General features: G+C 41.4%; 1 protein-coding gene across 1 annotated transcript in view; it reads right to left on the minus strand.

Annotated features, from left to right (window-relative positions):
• Positions 1 to 19,166, minus strand: part of Csmd1 (CUB and Sushi multiple domains 1) — a 1,460,794-nt gene that overhangs the window by 424,234 nt on the left and 1,017,394 nt on the right. The window contains exon 8 of the mRNA XM_051182080.1: positions 16,139 to 16,226. Within this exon, the coding sequence (XP_051038037.1) occupies positions 16,139 to 16,226 (88 nt within the window). The remainder of the gene's footprint in view (positions 1 to 16,138; positions 16,227 to 19,166) is intronic.

Raw genomic sequence — 19,166 nt, forward strand, 5'->3', positions numbered from 1 at the left:
AAAATCTGCCTAGAGCAAAATATCTAATGAGCTGATCTCTGCAAGGCAAGATACATCAGGAGTGGGTGAATCACTGCTGGTCTGTCATAAAGACAGCTCCCATCAACAGAGCATAGGTCTCTATGCATGAGGGCTGATCTCCAGGAGACACTAGCAGTGATCCAAGACTGTCACTTGTCATTATGAGGTCATGAACATCTCATATCTTAGCATAAGGAGCCATCTTCCCTGCTTATTATGGAGCACATAGTCAGTTCCAAGTTCTTGCTAAACACCAAAACTCCCATATAGAGACACTAGAACCCATAACCCTGGCAGCTTTACCAGATGCCAGAGTGGTCGTAGGGATCCCAGGAAAGACACAACCATCATCCACTAAAGCCCTTTAAGTTTCTCCAACAACCCTACACTGCAATATCCCCAGCCCCCCTAGGCCCCATATTTTAGCCTACTACTTTGGAGGAAGTCTTTGGCTTCTAGGTAACCCAGATAAAATACCTCCCATAACCATCTAACACTCCTTAAAACCTTTCCCTAGAACTCCAGACTGCATTCCCTCTTCTGGGCTCCATACTAGGGCCCACAGACCTGGCAGTCTCATTGGAGGACAGGCTGGTCCTAACCCCAGATAAGTCACCATCCACTGCCCACAAAAATCCTTTAAGTTTGTTCAACAACAGACTGCATGCCTCACCCCCCAGGGTCTGTATCCTGGTCTACAAGTTCTGAAGAAGACTTCTGCATTACCAGAGGCCAGGCCCAATCTAAGAACACAGATAAGATACAACCCACTGCATCCTAACACTCTTTAAAGCCCACCCTGCAGCCCCAGACTGCACCCCTCCCTGGGGTTCCTTCCACACTAGTGCCCACAGTGTGGGTAGCTTTACCAGATGCTAGAGTGGTCCTAGGTAACCCAAGGAAGATTCTACCTATTGCCCATTAAACCCTTTTAAGTATGTCCAACCAGCCCAGATTGCACCTCTTGCCCTAGACTCCATATCTTGCCCCACTGTTTTGGAAGCAGACTACAGCTTTACCGGAGCACAAAACAGATCTTGATTCCTTAGCCCCAGCAGCTGTACAGGAGGCCATAGTGGTCCTAGGGACCCCAGAGGTCAGATCAGATCTAGGGACCCACAGACTGAACACCACATTCCATTGCCTGAGTCCTCACCCAAACACCCAAAATGTCACACATAGAGTGGGTATCTCTTGTACTGACCCTACCCATCCCACATTTGCAGCTGTTAACCACAGAAGGTGTTTCTACTTCAGAAGTGAGGTTACGAAAAAGATAAAGGCAGTGGTCTAGTTCAAGGCCAAAGTGGGAGTGTGGTGACTTATCTAAACACAGATCTAAAACAGTGGTTCTCAACCTCTGGGTCATGACCTCTTTGGAGAGACACATAGGGGGACACATATCAGATATCCTGAATATCAGATATTTATATTATGACTCATAACAGTAGAAAATTACAGTAATGAAGTGGCAATGAAGGAATTTTATGGTTGGGGGTCACCACAACATAAACTGTATTAAGGGGTCACAGTGTTAGGAAGGTTGAAAACCAAAGCTCAGTAACCACATTTGCCAAATCAGCATTTCAGTAATTAAACAGATAATTTCAATACAGAGATGTGATGGGAGATGTCATTCTGTATATATGTTTTTCATACTGGTTAATGAATAAAGCACTGTTTGCCAATAGGAAAGCAAGATAGGTAGGACTAGGAGACAAGGAGGAAAGGGGAAGTAGTAAGGAGGAGTCAAAATGGAGAGACTGGGGAGATGAGACACCTGCCCCATTCCCCAGTAAGATTAGAGCACGTGGAAGTACTTCTATTTAACAGAAATGGGTTAATACTTAAGACAGAGCTAGCCAATAAGAAACAAGTACCTGGCCAACAGAATTATATCAAATACAGAGTCTCTGTGCATTAATTGGGGCTGGCGTGGCTGCGAGACAAGACCAGGCGGCCAGAGGAAAAAATTTTACTCCTTACATATGGTGCCCACGTGGCAAATAAGAACTTCCACTGAAAATTTAAGAAAAGCTTAAAAAAGCTTTTTAGAAACAAAAGAACAGAGACAAGCAAGGTTTCTTACTAACAGCATTTTTCTGGGTTGGACTCTGTTTTGCACAAGACAAGCAAAGATTTCCATGGCTCCTTTAAGGGAAATTTCCTGACTCAGCATAAGTGGCAAAAAACCACATGGCTTTAAAAAAGCACGGCTAACAATTTATTGGTGTGTATCAGAGCTGGCAATGGCAGTGACCACATCTCCAAGACGATAGCATGACGCTGGTTGGAGCATAGACCAAGGCGATGAGCACAGCTCTCAATGCTGGTGGTAAAATACCCGCCGCCATCTTTGGTAAACCACAGCTGACACAGCTATGACTTTCATTTTAGCAATGTTGTTGTTTACCAGATAAAAGACTAGTGGCTACAAAAAGATAAAGATTTACAGTAAAGACAGATTCACATTAAGAAAAAGCACTAAAGTTTTGCAGTGTCTTCTAAAATATATGTAGGCTTGGGAGAGAAAAAGATAAAATGGTTTAAAAAATAATAAAAAGACAGAGAACAGCTGGCTGTGGTGGCACACGCCTTTAATCCCGGCACTCAGGAGACAGAGGCAAGCAGATCTTTGTGATTTCAAAGTAAACCTGGTTTGCAGAGTAAATTCCAGGACAAATAAAAGTTACACAGAGAAACCCTGTCTCAAAAAATTAAAAAATATAAGTAAAATAAACAGAATAATAAAAAGCCACAAATGGAAAAAATCTGGACACTGTATGGTATTATATTGTCTTTGTATTGTTTGACTGCTGAGAAAACAACAACTGTTAAAACAAATGCTGCTGGAATAATTCAATTTATATATTTTAAAAATGCTTTGACTTCAAAATTTAAGTTCAGGGACAAGTTACTGGGGAAAAGGATTTCTATATTTGTCTCCACAGAAAATGAAAAGCTGTGGATTCCTTCCAGACTAACATGGTTTGATCAAGCCAGACCCCCTGAAACACAGTCGCAGGTGATCCAACATTCAAAACAGTTGGGACAAGCCAGCCTTGCAGACTACAGCCAGGATTTCTGCATCTTCTTAGGATCCCATGACAACGCCCCCTACCAGCAGGAAGCAGTTTGGAAAGAATGACACCCAAATTCCCAAATATTGTTTACATTTAAATGGGGTTGGTTATAAATGATTAATGACCACAACCAATCTCTTTTTAAAGGTAAAAAGGGAATTATGGTATAGATATGATTACTTTGTTTTGGAATGGATTTTCATTTATTGATACAATTTAAGGTCAATTTTGTGATATATATATATTTCTCCTCTTGTTTAGGCATTGTGTTTATATAGCTCATTTAAATATAATGTATAATTCAATACAGATTATAGATAGTATCTATGATAGTCAGATCTTATAGTTAAGTTAGTTAAGATTTCTAGATATACAGACATGTATTTGAGATAATTAGGCATCCTTCAAACCTTTCAAAGACATACAGAATATGGTATTTAAATGGTTTAGGGTTTTTCTTGACAATGAGACATAATTGCTCCTGGCAACACCACCTGCATCAAAAAGAAAGATGGACCTTAAAGAAAGGAGTTATGGAGTTTACTTCCAATATGGCAAGATTAGCCATTTGGACAAGATACTGCTCTTGTCTGGACTGTTAGACTTTATGCTTTATAAACTGGACATGCAGGACCCACAGAAAAGTGAATGATTCAAGATGGACATTGCTACAGAGTTCCTGCTTCATGAAAGAGTCTGCCAGACAGTCTACAGGACACAGAGAAAAGTGACTGACAAACTGCCAATACAGAAAGACAGTTTAAAGTTTCCTGCTTTGCTGAAGAGTCTGCCAGACACACTATGGCCTATGGGCTGAAGATGGAAGATTACAGAAGAACTTCAGGTGACTGACAAGGCAAGATGTCTCTGCCATTTCTAGAGTTTATATACTATCCTTCTGTGGTCTTTGAAGGAGTTGAAGACAGATAATTATAGTTATAGTTTTCCTTAGTTAAGCTTAAAGATAAGTTACATATAGGACTTTAGACTCACAAATTTAGGATAGATGATAGAATAGTTTCTTTTAATCTTGCTAAATATTAATGGGCTAAATATTGTTAACTGTGATTCTTACTTGATAACTGTTGTGTTATATATTTTGCTATGTTAAGGTTAAAACCCTTCTTTTTATTTAGATAGAAGAGAAGAGATGATGGGAGATGTCATTCTGTATATTCTCATACTGGTTAATGAATAAAGCAATGTTGGCCAATAGCAAAGGAAGATAGGAGGGACTAGGTGACAAGGAGGAAAGAGGAAGTAGTAAGGAGGTGTCAGCATGGAGAGACGGGAGAGAACAGAACCGCCGGCCCCTGCTTTCTGGTAAGACCACGTGGAAATACATAGAAATGGGTTAATAATTAAGACAGAGCTAGCCGATAAGAAACAAGTAACTGGCCAACAGAATGATATCAATTACATAGTCTCTGTGCATTATTTGGGGCTGGCGCGGCAGCAGGACAAGACAGGCAGTTGGAGGAAAATCCTTACTCCTTACAGAGATGGAAGAAAACCATTTGGAATTAGATTGGCTATGCAGGTGCTTGGTAAAAAGGTCTACCCTGATGCCAATTACTGAACCAGTGTGGTTGCTGTGGTGATCTCCCTTCCAATGTCTGCAAGTGAGGTGAGGGTTGACCCTCTTAATCTCCTGAATCATTGGGTGGCAAGCTGAGGCCAGGCCACACATTCTAAAACCCTGAACTGCTCCTGTGCCTTAGGTTCAGTAGGTAGTTTTCTCAGGTTCCCCAGCACAGGCTGCATCATGATGTCCCAGGGATTTCTGCACACAGAACTGCTCACAGCCCCAGGTCATTGCTTCTTTACTGTTTTCCTCAGGACACTGTCTTAAGGAGGCCAAGAAGGGGTGATACTTTTTGCACAGAGAACTAAATAGGACAGCCCTCATTAAACTGCCAACCCCTGCAGATATACAGAACCTGTAGTACACATAAACATGGAGAAGGCTTCAAAAATCAAATACTGATTTTCAAATACAAGCCCTGCAAGATAGCATGATGATGTGTTCCTAATATCTTCTTATGAGTGACACAAACTATGCATCCAATGTTCATCAATGTTACTTGCACACCAGATACTTAAAAGTGCTTAGCCTACTGAGAGTTAAGATATATGTAGCTGACATATCCATAGACTCAGAGAGTTGGACTGCAACTGCGATCTATATGTGGGATTTTTTGTTTCAGGAGTACAGAGTCTCAATTTTGCAAGAGAAATGGGCTTCTGAACAAGAGTGTCGGTGAGGGTTGTGCAGTCCTTGGAATAAGCTTAATGTCACACTTCAAAAAAAGTAATGGTGGACCAATCATTTATCACAATGTAAAACTTTCAAAAACCCTAGTAGCCATACCTTCTCCAATTAGGCTGAGCCAATTGGCAGTTAGATTGTGTCTAACTGGAAAGATCAAAACAATCAGAACAAGTAAGTTTGTTTTCCTATGAAGTACAGACCAGTGACCACTAACTATGCCAGAATCTCTCTCAGTTTCTGTCAGAGGAATAGAGAAAAACAGAATAAATCATCAGAGAACCTGAGGGGTTTTAAAATGAAAGTGAGGAGCAGAGAGAATGGCCCCAACCAAACACACTGAATGGTGGTGATGTAAGAGTTCAAGCTTTTATCCTGGAAGGGTGGTACCTCTTCTGGTTGTCCTGGAACCTGACATCGCATTCTTCCCCTGGTCCCAAAGGTCATTGGTGTTTCTGAATAGCATCATGCAAGTTTTATGGGCTGATAATTCTTATATAGGATATATAAGATCTCCATCTGAACAGGGAAATGATCACATTTTCTATTTCACCTCATTTTTTTCCCTTACATGACAAACCAAGAAACAGAGACAGAAACTACTGTGTCTCCTGGTTCAGTTGTCCCTAGACCATCGTTTCTAATGATGACAATGGAATCATAGAATTAGCTCATCAGTTGTCCTCCAAATTTCAAAGTTAACAGATTAATACATAAATAATGGTTTATACCTCCCATACACATATTTATACACAAAAGTGATACACTTTTACAAACACAGAAATGTGGAAAAGACCTGAGACTCTCCTAACCCTCAGTCACTGTAGCAGCCTCTCACTGATGAATTGCACCTGAAACACTCTTAATGCTTCCTTTGTTAGAGATACAAAAAGGTTTCCCAGGGCAATGAGGACAGCATGCCAAAGGTACCTCTCTAGGCAGTCCTTAAAGATGTAATGTCACTCTCTTTGGAGGAACAGTAATCTTTGGCAAATGCTTTCCCTAGGCTTGTTTAGTTTCTTAGCAACCACAAGTTTCCAGAAAGCTACATGCTTGCCTCCCAGGGAGGCCATAGAAATGTGTTGTATCCTTCAATTATTTTCTAATCCTGGAGACACTTCGGAGCAGGGAAGGGGCATTCTCGTTGCAAACTCAAAAGCAGATTTAAGGTCTATAGACAACTGTACCTACCTGGTTCTGTTTGCAAAGAGAATGATGAGCCAGGCACCACACCACTTTCTTCTCTATTCTGATAGTTAACTGAGTAGCAAAGAAACCCTTCGCTGACATAGACAATGGTTGGTGCCGTTAGACAACACTTGAGTTTTGAAAAATAAGGACAGTTCTTAGGCTGATTCCTACTTCCAAATACTAAGTAAAGAATGGATGAGAGCAAAGGAGGCGAAGTTCTCCCATGCAGATCTCAGTCCAGAAATGAGCCATCCCGCGGCTTCCCACGTTTTATTAAGCTTTGGATATAGTCTTAACTCTACCCTGTAAGATGTTCCTTTTACTAGTAAGTTGATTTTTTTTAATTGATAAAGATAATGGAAAAGCAGCTGAACCGTAACACCCCTTTATGACAGGGCAGCATCACCTGCTTCCTCTTGTTATTAAGAGGAGCAATGATGTTTGCAGAGGATCTGCTGGTAGCACAGGTGCAGTGGTCCATATCTGGCTACCCACACAGTAGCTCTCTCCTGCACCATAAAGATGGGCCTGAAAAACTACCCATGGGTCAAAGGTCTGCATCCCCTACCAACATCTGTCATTGCCTTACAATAGGTAAACAGGTAACTCATTTAAAAGTGAATGATTTACTAAGTAATTACCAAATGTTCACTGTGAGCCCCATGCTGGGTTCCACACTGAGAAAGTGATAATGAATGACAAAGCTGCCCTGTTTATGGAGGTGACACCCTTGTTAAGGGAGAGAAGCCTGCACCATGCTAGTTAAAATTGTAAACAGAAGGATACATATAATTGTTAAGGTGCCAGTGGTAGGATGAACCTGGGGAGTGTGTGAGAGGTAAAGACAGGTGAAGGGCCATCCTCAGGTGGCCCAGCAGGACATGACACTGAATGGCAGCAAAGGATACAGGCCTTGTATCATAGGGTCAGACAGGAAGCCGCATCCCTTAGCTCGTAGGAGGGTAGAAAGGGAATAGCCACAGGAATGCAAAGGCACTAAAGGGACAACCAGGATGACATGGCACAGGAAGATTTGCCTGTGCATTCTGCTCCTACCTGATAAGTACAACTGAATTTTCCCTTATGGGTAGTTAAAGTGGGAAGATATAAAGAGAATCAATAGATAAATAAAAAGAAGCAGTAACACAATTATGCCTGTTTATACAGAACCAAGGCCCTAAGCTGGGCACAGGGGCTCATGTCTATAATCCCAATGCTGAGGTGCTGAAATAGGAGGGTGAAGACAGGTTAAAGTATGAACCCAGGCCCCCTCAAAAGAAAACAAAGCAAAACTTGGCTTATGCTGTGCCAGGATTCACTTTGGGGGGGGGGGCGGGGAAGAATACAATGTCACACAGGATAACCAAACAGTAAGGCCACAAGGACTTTGACTTACACTACAACTGCATCTCTCTCATCCTCCATTACTTAAAAAATAATTCTGTGACAGATTCATCTCGAAAGCAGTGTGCATTTAAAGAATGAACGTGTCCCTGGCTGAGAGACTCTATGGGTTCCTTAAAGAGGTTGAAAGAGCCTCATGGCAATGCTGGCCTTACTCTACACACCATCACCAGTGTGCTGCATGAAAAGGAAGACAGCAGTCTATGGATGCAGAAGTGAGCAATGTCTCATCAAGAGAGGGAACTAACTTGTTTCTCATTCTCCCAGATCATATCAGTTCTCCTTAATGAGCCTCAGTTTCTCCTTCCATCTGACAGCAACAGATCCCATCTGCCATCGGTAACCTCATAAGGAACAGCTATAAAATATAGTAATGCCTCAAAGTTATACCACGGGGTTAAAATAGTGATTATATATTGGGATAGAAATTATTAGGACATCAACGTGTTCTCATCAGCTCTAAATCAAATATTTCACTTTAGGGTCATAAACTTCACTCTGTCAATCTCCAAACTTCTTTTCTAGTGCAGGTCATTTTTTTTCCCCCTAAAACAGTCATTAATCCGTTCCCTGACCAGCAGTGGCTAACTTAATAGGCTTAACACAGTACTAATGAGGCTGTGATCACATCTCCCCAGGGATGGGCTTGTTAGTTTCAGTTTAATTCAATTCCACAGAATATAAAAGTATCCACCATGACTTGGGCACAGCAATAAGAGATAAAATCAATAAGGCCTGTCCCTTCCCTTTAGGACCTCATGATTCAACAAGACTATATGACCACAAATATGTGTTCTAGGCATGCAGACCCTGGCAAGGCTGGCTGGGTAGGCTGCAGAGCACTTTGAAACATGGGGGAGCTGACTGAGTGTGAGGGAGGGCTGGAGCCTGCCAGAGACATGTTCCTTTTTACAAAATGAAAAGCCATCCCAGGAAAAGCATGGTGGTATTCTGCAATTTTGTTACCTCTGAGACGCTTACCGGTCTCCATGTCATCTGGCACCATTCTGCATGTGGCAAGATGCACACATGTGGTGGATACGGTGGGGTGGGGGCGGGGGCAGCTAAAGAGAGCCACTCTGGGCAAATGTAGGACTCTGAAATTAAAGCAGGGGGATAGAAACTTGAGGAAGAGGTGGCTATGCTGGCTGAGCTCAGGAATCTGTGGTATTCAGGGGAGTTCTCTAGGTGAAGTACAACAGAGGAAAATGGGAAAGGGTCATTGGAACGTCTGAGGAGCTGTGGGCTCGGAGCATTCAGGGAGATCCCTTTGTTCAGTTTTACTGCTATTACCCACAACAAACTTACTGTAAAATTTACACTAGCAACACTGTACACAATAACCTGTCCCACTGTGTATGGGAACAGGAAGCTCTAGCTCAAGTGGCAATCACAGCAGTGTATGTTTTCAGTAACCCCTCCCTCCCTTCCAGGACTAAGTGTGCTTGTTGCTTGGGATATGGGGCTGAAGGTAGGACCTCTTTCCTACAGGGCTGCTCTGTGAAATACACCCTGTGGGACCCAGTTGGACATCAAGATCACTATGGAAAAAAAATGTAGTCACTATAGTCATCCTCGTTTAGAAAGAACCAAGGTCACTAAGGTTTGCCATCATTATGATCCAGCAGCAAGTCCCAGATAAAACATGACTCTGTCATAACAATGCTTAAAGTTTAAATATTCTGCTTGTATGGCTGGGACTGTACCTCAGTGGTAGAGAGAGCACTTGCCTTGCCTGAGGCCCTAGGTATGGATCAAACTCTGCTACACTGAAAAAGAAGAAAGAAACCACGCACAGAAAGACAGTGTAGTAGCAGGCACATGTAATCTCAGCACTTGGAAGATTAACTTCAAATTCAAGGCCAACCTAGGCTTTACACCCTGTCTCAAAAACAAAAGAGTGAAAATCAGGGATTATGCTAATGTTTGTCTATTAACTTGCTTTATTCTGAAGAACCTCATTGCACATCCCAGTCCTCTAGAAACTGCCCCACCCCACCCCCATGGGGGAGAGTAGTGAGTTTGAGGCTAGCTTGAGTTTAATATCAAGATTTAATCTCAGAGCAAAAACTCAAACAAATAAATTAAAAACAAACAACTAACAAAGATAGCACCCAGGGGCTAAGGATGTGGCTGTGATAGGGTGCTTGCCTAACAAATGCAGACTTTGAAGTTCTAGCCCAGCCCTGGGGAAAAGAGTGGAGGAGGCTGGTGGCTGGGTGTGGTGCAGCTGGTAGAGTCCTTGCTCAGAAAGCATGAAGGCCCAGGTCAAATTCCCATCATTGAAAATAAAATTTTGTTTTAAAAATGTGAGGATAATTGCACTTGTACACATAGAGGAGCTATGTTCTCCTCAGAATGGGAACTAGACAGACAACAGAGGCCAGGATCCCTCCCAACACAGCACCTCCTTGCCCACACTGACACCTGAGTTTCTGTCAATCTTCCTCATAATTCCTCAGTTCTAATGAATGTGTTTTCTCTTTTTTTAATGATAATTTTTATTTAAATTTGAAACAAGCTTGTTTTACATGTCAATCCCAGTTCCCTCACCCTCTTCCCCTCCCCTTCCCCCATTCCATCCCCCTTTCTGCTACCCAGAGAGGGTGAGGCCTTCCCTGTGGGATCTTCAAAGTCTGTCCCATCATTTGGAGCAGGGCCCAAGCCCTCCCCCATTTGTCTAGGCTGAGGGAGTACCCATCTATGTGGAATGGGCTCCCAAAGTCCATCTGGATAGTAGGGATAAATACTAATCCACTACCAGAGGCCCCATAGACTGCCCAGTCCTCCTAACTAACACCCACCCACATTCAGGGGGTCTAGATTGGTCCTATGCCGCTTTCCCAACTATCAGACTGGGGTCCATGAGCTTCCACTTGTTCAGGTCAGCTGTTTCTGTGAGTTTCAGGAACTTCCAGGGATAACCATCCCTGACTTCAAGCTCTACTATAGAGCAATAGTCCTGAAAACAGCTTGGTATTGGTACAAAAAATAGACAGAATGGAACTGAAAACCCTGATATTAACCCACACACATATGAACACCTGATTTTTTACAAAGAAGCTGAAATTATACAATGGGGCAAAGACAGCATCTTCAACAAATGGTGCTGGCATAACTGGATGCTGACTTGTACTTTGTCTTTTAGACAGTGGTCAATGCTAAAAAATACTTTGGAAACATTCCTCCCAGAGACTTAATTCAAACAGGAAGGCTTTGTGTCAGGCCCCATTAACTTTGAATAATTTATTAATAACCTTGGAATTAATATTTAGATTGCCTTAAGAAAACTACAAAGGTTTCCAAAGAAACAATAATCATTCAAACAAAACTAGACAGCTGATATTTTATCAACATAATTAAAGTAAGCCCTCTTCAAACAAAAAGCAGCCCCAAATTACATATAATTACAGCATCAGCTACAATTGAGTACAGTTCATCTTGACCATATCAGGTATGCTTCTGGATTATATAATAGTCATTAGCATTGATTATAAGAATCTAGAAAGAAATGAACTGATTTCCATTGAAAGCACTGCTAAAATTAGGAAATAATTAAAACCATTGCCTTCTGTGTTGTAAACATCAGCAATGTAGTAAACTGTGGACTGGCTGACTTGACATCAAACTTCATCCAAGACTCAAGGCAGCATCATTTCCAGGCCAGGGTACATAAGTTTGTATGTGCACACACGTGAGTTCTCCAGTTCCAAGGAAAATAGACAGCATGTATCATCAATAAATATAGGTCATGTGTGTCTGATGCCAGTGGTCACTGCACAATGACAACTACTGGTACAGATGACCTTCAATTCAATCATACCCAACTTTCCTTACAATGGAAAACACCTCTGAATAGCATCTTTTCATTCTTGAGCTATAAAGACCTAGCTTGTTTAGCTAGGCATCTCTTTTCATGGTGTGACCCATTGATCCTGGAATAAAGACCCTTACAGAGGGGCTGTAAAATCGAAGTTCTTGGAAGTCAACATGAAGACTGGGCAGGATCTAGCCATTGTGTTACCAGATGGTGAATGCTGCAGCAGAGCAAGGACATCATGCCTTACAAACAGGAAAGGCCAGGGCCACCTAAGAAAGCGCCCTCTAAAGCAAGAATAGTTTTGCATTTCATTGTATTTATCTTTTGAATCTATCATGCCTCTCCAGTGCAGACTGGAATCTCAGGGGTGTCACTTTGTCACTCATGAGGACAAAGGACATGCATGACAGACTTCCTCTACAACACCAAAAAAAAAAAAAAAAAAGACAGGATGTTTTAAGAGTCCAACACCTCTTTGCCATATTATCACTGAATGTGAGATTGATACAATGGGCATCAATGTATCAATACATCAATACATTGTTGTATTAACAATGTAGGAAGGTTAAGTCAAGATCATCTCTGTAGATGTAGCAAATAGTTTTCATAGAATTTTACATCCACTTGTGTTTTTAAAATTCTAAACAAATACAAAATAGATCACTAAATGCTTGACCCGGTGAAGAAACTTAGAGCTTAAATCATACTCAGGATCAAAATCAGAATTCCTTCCTCCTCGGCTCGAGAATAAAGAAGCCATAGATAGTGCCCGTTCCCACCCAACCTTGTAATAAGGTCCCAGGCTGCTCATTCAGGCAAAGCAAAGGAATACACAATTGGAAAGCAAAAGTTAAGACTTTCTTCCTCGAAGAATTGTCTGGCAATAAAGTCCTATGAAATCTCAAAATAAAATCCGAACACTCTTCAGATTTCCTTTCCAGCCATTTCCAAGGGGTTACATCATGGTTGTTGCATGCTTGGAGAAATATATATAAACAACACAGACACCTGGGGAATCTCCCTCACTAAAGAAGACTGCTGGTTTTCTAGAATCAAATTTGTCTTTCTTCCCTGACTGCAGCAGCATGCACACTGGCTTCCTGCTGCCCCATATTAGGCAATTAATATCACATGGTAAAACACAGTCCAACTCTTAACTCTGAACACTCTAAATATTCAATGTCTGTTTAAAAATCCAGTCTCTTAACTATGGGCCTTTTGTAAAATAATGATGATGATGATATTAACTTACAATACTTTCTTTGTCTAAGACAGAGGAACCAGGACACAGTTACAATCTGATCAAACAAAATTGAACACAACAACACAAACAGTCCTGTGTGAAGGATCTGGGACTTGCTGGCCTTCTGAACTCCAGAAAGACTGGGTCAGTTTGGTCCTCTCCATCTCTGTCCTCCACAACAGACAATCCAGGTTGACTGTACTCTAAACCTTGTCTTTGGGGTTGTCCTGTGATTCCGGCATCTCCTCTTTACTAGAGGCTCTGTTGAAATGGAGGCTCCCCTTTCAGTGGCCATCATGGCCTCTACTCAGAGAGATGCTAACCCTGCCACGTATTGTCAAGCCTACATACCACAACCTCTTCATGCTTTAAAACAGTACCATGTGGCAGTGGCACCGTATTATCTGCCAAGTTGCTGCCCCATCCCCTTCTAAACCATAGCTTCTTTGTGCTGATCTCGAAATACTTCTAAGAAGACTTTGCCTCACTGATTCGAGGATCTCATTAATTATCTTCTGCCTCTACTGACCAGTACCTACAGTCCCAGGGAAGCACAGGTTTCACCTCCGCAGATTGTTAATACAAAAAATGTGACATGAATAGCCCTAGCAGAGTCTTTGCTTCCCCTTGAAGCTTCACAAGCTTGGCCTCAATCATCATCTGTGCCTCTCTGAACAATTGTATATTCTGAACTTCCACTGTAGCTCATTAAACTCTGAGCACTCAATGCCCTATTTAGAGCAAAGTCCAAATCTTCTTACAATTCTCCCTGTGCTGGCTAGTTTTATGTCAGCTGGACACAAGCTAGAATTATTGGAAAGGAGGGAAACTCAACTGAGAAACTACTTCCATAAGGTCAAGCTGTAAGACATTTTCTTAATTAGTGATTGACAGGAGAAGGCCCAGATCGCTGTGGGTGGTGCCATCCCTAGGCTAGTGTTCCTGGGTTCTATAAGAAAGCCAGGGGGAGTAAGTCATTAAGCTCCTGCCAAGCTCCAGATTCCAGCCCTGTTTGAGTCCTGTCCTGACTTCCTCTGATGATGGACTATGAACTAGAAATGTAAGCCAAAGAAACTCTTTCACCCCCCACCTCAAATTGGCTTTTGTCATGGTATTTCATTTCATTGCAGCAATAGAAATCCTAACTAAGACTCTCTCATACAGCTTGATCAAATCCAGCAGAGTAAAACCCTATTTTTCTGCCCTAGTTCCTTTTTTTTTGTTGCTATAAAACACTGACACCCCCCCAAAAAAGAAAAAAAAAAAAACAGAGTGTGGAGGTACAGGGTGGTGAGGAAGGGGCTTATTTGGCTTATGTGTTATGGTACATCATCATGGAGGAAAGTCAAGGAAAGACTTAGTTCCTGGAGGCAGGAACTAAGGCAGAGGCCAAGGAGGGATGTTGCTTGCTTGCTTCCCATGGTTTGCTCAGCCTGCTGTCTTATATAATTCAGGACCATGAGCTCAGGGATGACATAATCACTAGTGAACTGGACCCTCCCCCATCAACCATTGATAGAGAAAATACACAGACCTGATTACTGAGGGAGGCAATTGCTCAGTTGAGATTTCTTCATCTCGTGTCACTCTAACTTGTGTTAAGTCAACAGCAGCAACAACAAAAACCAAGGAAAATTATATATATATATATATATATATATATATATATATATATATATATGAATTAAAATCACTGTCTCAGGGTCTTCTCAGAGAAGTGCTATCTAAACCTGACCCTTGGACTGTTAGTCAGAGTCTAAGATTTATACAGCATTTGGGGCTCCTTCTGGCATATCTGTGCTTTGTTTACTTTGCTACAAAAGTACACTGTCTACAAATGCTGCGGTTTGCATGGACTGTGGGTTAGGTACAAGCTCCCATTGTAAGGGTGAGAGTTTAATTTAGCTGTGATCTTTAGAGATAAGAACTAGAGATAATTAGGTTAGGTGAATCTTAGGGTGGACCAGGGATGGGATCTTAATGGCTTCCAAGGGAGAAAGGAAGAAAGAGAGGGAGGGAGAGGAAGATGAAGAGAGACATGACAAAGACAGACAGGGTTGGGGGAGGGGAAGAGGCCCAGGCACCCTCACTCAATAAGGCTCCCAATCTCACATTCAACGGCCTGTTGAACTTTGAGACTTTGCCAGATGTGGTTCCTTGACCTTTGATTTCCCAGACTAGGATATGAAATAATCCCTTCCTTACAACTCAACCAGTCAACAGCACTGTGTAGTCAGTGACAAAACTTCTAGTGATACCATCAACTTTGTGACAGCCATCCCACAGATAAGATGTTTCCCCATCCTCTTCAATAGCACTGTTGCTGAGGCAGGCTCACTGAACATCCATTGATTTCCCTCAGCATGGCTAGCACAGCTTTTCAGTACATGTTAGTAGCCTTAATTCTGTCTGTCTCTCAAACGAATGGGCAGATTACAGGAAGGAAAACTTTCTTGTGCCCTTCACTCCCAATTTTCTTCAGATTACTCTTGTCTACTAGGCCAGTCAAATAAGGTGAAAAACATTAGGTTTCTAGGAGACAGGAGGAAATGCAAAGCCCTGGAGCATTTATAATCACAGCTGCATCATGGTACAGCAGCTGGAGAGGGATCTCCAGCTCGTCATAATCCTAAAATGATGAGGGCAGCATCTTGGAGTAAATGGCACTGAATGCCAGTAACATTTGTCACTCTAAAAGCTTATTTGAGGCAATAATCATGAAACTATAATGAAATTTTTGTGATCTTTGTTTTTTAGCATTAGACTATCAAGTGACACACACACACACACACACACACACACACACACACACACATATATATATATACATGTACACACACACACACACACACACACACACGATAATCTGAAGAGAATTTTTTCCCCCTCACACTTTGAGGGTCAAAGTTTTAGCCTCACTCAGTTTTTTAAGCCATCGACGTCAGGGTATTGGAAATCATCACCACACTATGTTAAGAGCTCTGCAAAACTGCAGCTTCTTAATTAATAACAACTTTCCATTAACAGGACCAATGAGATAAAAATGACAGGCCAGGCATACGTGTTAGAAAATAACCCATTTTCTAAGGGGTTGTCTTGTTTCCTACCTGAAGTCAGAACCAGCTCTTCTGCCATTGTCTGGAATTCCAGGATCTGGACACATGTCAGAGACCAGAGCCACACCTCCCTGGGTCACTACAACAGAGAGAAATGTTGTCAGAAGGTTACACAGCCATGGGGGAACACTCAGCAAATGTACACAAGACACTCAGAGCTTCAATGATCATGACTCAAAGTGAGTTCTCTTATAATGAAAACATTAAAGGGAACATTTGCTCTTGAAAATCAAAGACACCTTTGTCCATGAAAGGATGATGACACTCTGGTTTAGTTCTATCCTCTATTGAAGAGGTGGAAATTTAATTAGAAGCTCATTTGCTTTTAGCAGTTGCTCTTGTGTTGGCCAGTTTATAGGACTAGGGAATAGGTTTGTGCCTATGAGGAAGACAGCTTTGTCTACTCCCCATGGATAATAGTGCAGGTGACAACCAGTAATACTATAAAAATAAATAGTCTAATAAAGTTAATACAAGTTTAAATGTTGAATGTACACTGAATTGATATGGGAATGACCTCTCTGTATAGGTGTGCAGTTTCCTTTCTGTGACTCCTGAGCCACCTGCTGGGTTTTAAATACCACAGAACAGTCTGTAAGGACCATCTATCTGCATACTGGATGGAGTGGATGGCACTCTAATACCCATCACACCCTACCATAAACTGTCCCATCCAATCAAACACATTTCTTCATTCTTGTCAGAAATGTATATAATAGTGGGCTTGTGATCCTGCCCAATTTAGTGGGATGTTGCGGATACATCCCCAACATCTCAGAGAGATTCCTGTGTGATATTAGAGCCCATCTGTTCTGTACTCTGAATATCACCATGCCTGGGCTTTGATGTCTTCAATTGCTGCAGCACAGGATAGAAAAAAAAAAAAAAAAAGCCATGTATAGACAAAGACCAAGAGAGCACAGAACAAAGGCAGGATCCTTTCTCAATAGAGCATTGTGAGACACACTTGTAGGAACAGCCATGGGGCAAGAATTGGGTACACTGTAAGTCTATCCTCCCAAAAAGACACACAATTTAAGGCATTTTGAGACAAACGAAAGGCAAAAGAGTTCATTATAAACGGAATTTTTCTGAGTTGAAATGAAAGAACCTTAGATATGACTCCAAACCACTGAAAATGAGTTTGCCCGTAGAAGTAAACACAATAGAAAAAATTATCTGAAAAAAAATAGACACACATATTTGTAAATTATATATGAAAAGTAATATCATTGTTTTACTTTCAACTTCACTTCTTGTGTTCTGTACTATTTGAAAGAGAAATACATAAAATAATTATAAATTTATGTTGATGAAAATTAATGTTTAAAGATATCATTTATGAAATCAATAGCATGATGTTAGGGGTTGAACTATAAGGAGAGATATTTTGGTATGTAATAGTAAACAGGTATTGATTTCATAATTTCAGTGTGTTGTGTGTAATTCTTAGGTAACTACAAAGGAATTAATTTGAATATTCATATAAGAAGTGAATTAAACTTTGTCAGCATAAAATAAGAAAAACTAAAAAGAAATTAAGAGAAATGGGGGAAAGAAAGAACAGAAATCAGATGGTAAAGCTGGAATCCTCTCTGAAGAGGTTAATTTAAACACAAGTGGATCCCACATGCACATAGTGGCTCAATGAAGCCAACCCAAGCTAGGGACCAAAACCACAAACCCCAGTCCTTCTAGGTGGGTGAATGTGTATTTGGAGATAAGTCAGGTGGAGTGATGTTTTAGTTAAAGCCTAATACAACTGGTAGAGTTGGGAATATGAGGGCATGATCACAGTGAAGTCTATGGGGGTGATTTGGAAAACAGCAGTCAGCAACCATGGAAAAACAGCCTCAGTGGAAAACAAATCTGCTGACTCGCCACACACACGACCTGGAGAGCTGTGGAAAACACATTTTCTGTTGCCTAAGCAAGAAGTGCCCAGAGTACAGTGCCACAGTGGCTCTAAGTGATCATTGCTCCGGCTACCCAAAGGTAAGTTGGCAAAAAAGAGTTAAACAACAAACCAGAAGAAATAGCAACCCCCCACTAAACACTGCCCATGGGAGGCTGAGTTTTCATCTAAGGACACAGAGAACTTGCCAAAGAAAAGGGGTTCAATTCACAAGGATAGAAGTTGTGCACTCACTGGCCAGGGATGAGGGAGGTGTTATTGTTAAGTGTTTGGAAGCTTGAGTGGGTAAGAGAAAAACATTACAAATTGATGATGACAGATGATGGGGTATGGATATATTTAATGCCCAAGAACTGTGTGTTTAAAATGCCTACAACTAGTAAAAATTTATGCCACATATGCATATACATGTATATGTATATCTATATACAGCTCTCCTCATATATAGACAGTAGATGTAATTGTAGCTATAGTTGTAAGTACAGCTGTAAACACTCATGCATACAGATATAAACATGGCTATTATTATAATACAGTTATATCCCTATATTTATAAATGTAGTTGTGGATATAAATATGTAATTACCCATAATCCTGAAAGGTCTGGTTTCCTCCAGCCTGTGGTTTTATTGAGTATCCTATGCATATCAACCAGTACGAATGGCCCACTAGTTACTCCCTGAGACGATCTAATGAAATAGTGATTTCAAATCTTGAGGTTACATAATATCCACCATATTTTGCATCTAGCTAAGTTCCTCATACAGAGTCCCTCTTGACTTGAGTTCCTCACACAGAACAGTTCTAGCTGGTCCCAGGATGATATAATACCACTGGAAATGGAAACCACCGAGTTTTTTCCAGGAGTAGTTCACCAGGTCAGGATCTTGCCTCTGTGTCTGCAATACTCTGACCTATCAGAACCAGAGTACCAAGGAGCAGTTTGAATGAGGAATGTCCCTCATGGGCCTCAAGGTACTTGAACATGTGGTCCTCTGGTAGTGGTACTGTTTGGTGAGGTTATGGAACCTTCAGAAGGTGGGGCCTTGCTAGAGGAAGTACATTAATGGGGGCTGGCTTTGAGAGTGTGAAGCCTGTCCTCAC

The sequence above is a fragment of the Phodopus roborovskii genome, unplaced genomic scaffold (assembly GCF_943737965.1).
Source record: "Phodopus roborovskii unplaced genomic scaffold, PHOROB, whole genome shotgun sequence".
NCBI classification, from domain to species: domain Eukaryota; kingdom Metazoa; phylum Chordata; class Mammalia; order Rodentia; family Cricetidae; genus Phodopus; species Phodopus roborovskii.